The sequence below is a fragment of the Hylaeus volcanicus genome, chromosome 4 (genome assembly GCF_026283585.1).
Source record: "Hylaeus volcanicus isolate JK05 chromosome 4, UHH_iyHylVolc1.0_haploid, whole genome shotgun sequence".
NCBI lineage: Eukaryota > Metazoa > Arthropoda > Insecta > Hymenoptera > Colletidae > Hylaeus > Hylaeus volcanicus.
Window position 1 is genome coordinate 25,763,435 of NC_071979.1, and position 1,828 is coordinate 25,765,262.

The 1,828-nt window shown below is 51.4% G+C and overlaps 1 protein-coding gene across 2 annotated transcripts in view; it reads right to left on the bottom strand.

Annotated features, from left to right (window-relative positions):
- LOC128874870 (protein tiptop) overlaps nucleotides 1-1,741 on the bottom strand; it is a 143,006-nt gene extending 141,265 nt beyond the window's left edge. Inside the window, exons 1-2 of one of the 2 annotated variants that reach the window (XM_054119988.1) lie at nucleotides 1,562-1,741; nucleotides 528-1,151 (exon numbers count right to left, since the gene is read on the bottom strand). Coding sequence is in view for 1 of the 2 variants with exons in the window: in XM_054119991.1 (XP_053975966.1) it covers nucleotides 528-567 (40 nt within the window). In the remaining variant the exon portion in view is untranslated. Of the gene's footprint in view, nucleotides 1-527 lie in introns of both variants that reach the window. The other variant, XM_054119991.1, reaches the window with a different exon arrangement.
- Nucleotides 1,742-1,828: the final 87 nt, after the last annotated feature.

Below are 1,828 nucleotides of genomic sequence, written 5' to 3' on the forward strand. Positions count from 1 at the left end.
ATATATATATATATATATATATATATATATATATATATATATTAAAATAAATGTTACGATGAAGATGACTATCGAGGCTCATGTTAACCCTCTGTCGTATGAATTTGATTTTAACCTCTCATAAAGAAATTATTCTTGGCTACTTATGTACCCATAAATGGAGTATTATTGATGATCGAACTTCTAGGTGGTCGCACGAGCCTCATTTTTATAGAATTCATGACAGATCACATGCGATGGAGGGTTAACTTGTCATCGCGTCAAACATTCAAATATATAAACCTGCTAGGTTTATCTATTTCTACTAATTGCAAATCGCAATTAACTTTCCATGGCACATTTTGGGTTGCTCCAAATCACCGTTAACAGCTCGGCCGTTATTTTGCTTTAATTTACAGCGGTGTACGTATTTCCGTAAACGGTTCGGCGTTTTCCGTGCCGCCTAATTCGAGTCGAAGCTCGGCGTCCCTGGCAACCGATCTAGGAACGATTCTCGCCGATAAAGGAACAGTAACGTTTGGACTCACATTTCATACGTTGCGGAGCGTGCTGTTTCCTTCGGGGCATCTGCGTCCTTCGAGGATGCTCGATTATCTGTGCGGGCTCCAGGTCTTCTCTCCTTAGACGCAGGCTTGGATCGGATTCGAAACATGTGACGGTCTTGTGTCGATATACTCGCTCGGAGATCCGTGGATCTTCCGCGGGAAACCCTGTCGAGGTTTCCCGGTTCCGCGCACAACAGTCACCCACTTGCACGTGTCCGACGAAGCACTACCTCATCGCGATCTCTGCGGATCGGTTTGTCGTCGGTGGTCCGACCATCCTCTACGTTCTAGGTTTCTCTAGGAGGCAGCCGGGGCACCTACATCGGCGCGAAACTAACCGTGAAGACACTGGTATCGTATACGAATCTGGGGGGCGGGTTTCACTGATGACACTTGAACCGCTCGCCGAGAATCCTCCAGTTTGCTAAATCCACTCACTCTGAATCTCGTAATCACCAATATTTCTACGCTAAACGCGTAATATCGTATCACTGTCGCATCTATCGTGGCACGGTATCGCAGCTTTGCTTCACTGTTTGAAAACGTAGAAACGCAGGCCCGCTCGTACAGTGATGGGCATCGGTTTGCATCGGGTATGCGCCGCACCTACGGATGATCCAAGAGAAAGAAACGTGAGATTTCCGGCGTCGGGTGGTGCGTGAGTATTCGCGCGTCGCGAGGGAAACAACCGGCGCGGTCCAGAGGCAGTTCGTTCCTCCGCGGTTGAAAATCGATTCTCGGCACTTCGATTGCGATCACTAGGACCTGGCTAGCGCACTTTCGTGAAGAGAATCGCGAACGCCGTGGTAGATCCGGCTAGATCTGACGGACGCTGTGCGGGTGGCTCGATCGCAACCGCGGATCCGGAGGAACGAGTCCGCTGATCCGGAGGATCCTCCTCCAGCGGGGATCCCGTGATAATCGCGCGATAAACTTGTCCGTGTTTGGGGACGCGTGCCTCGCGACGACGCCTAGCATCCACTCGAGACGCGCGCACGACACTCCGCCGTACGTACTTACGTTCGTACGTACGGAGTTACCGAAAGCTCGGCTCGGAGAGAAGGAAAATGGAAGAAAGCGAGCGAAAGGGGGGTAGGGGGTAGGGTTGCGCGACCGCGTCTCTACGTACGCGTATACCTGGGGAGACCGATTGAAACGCGCAAGGGTGAAAACGGGAACGGAGCGGAGAAGAGATCGAGAAAGATAGAGGCTGATAGACCGATAGACGGATAGACACGGGGGGGGGGGAGGGGGGGTGAAGGAGGGGGGGGGGGGAAGAAAGC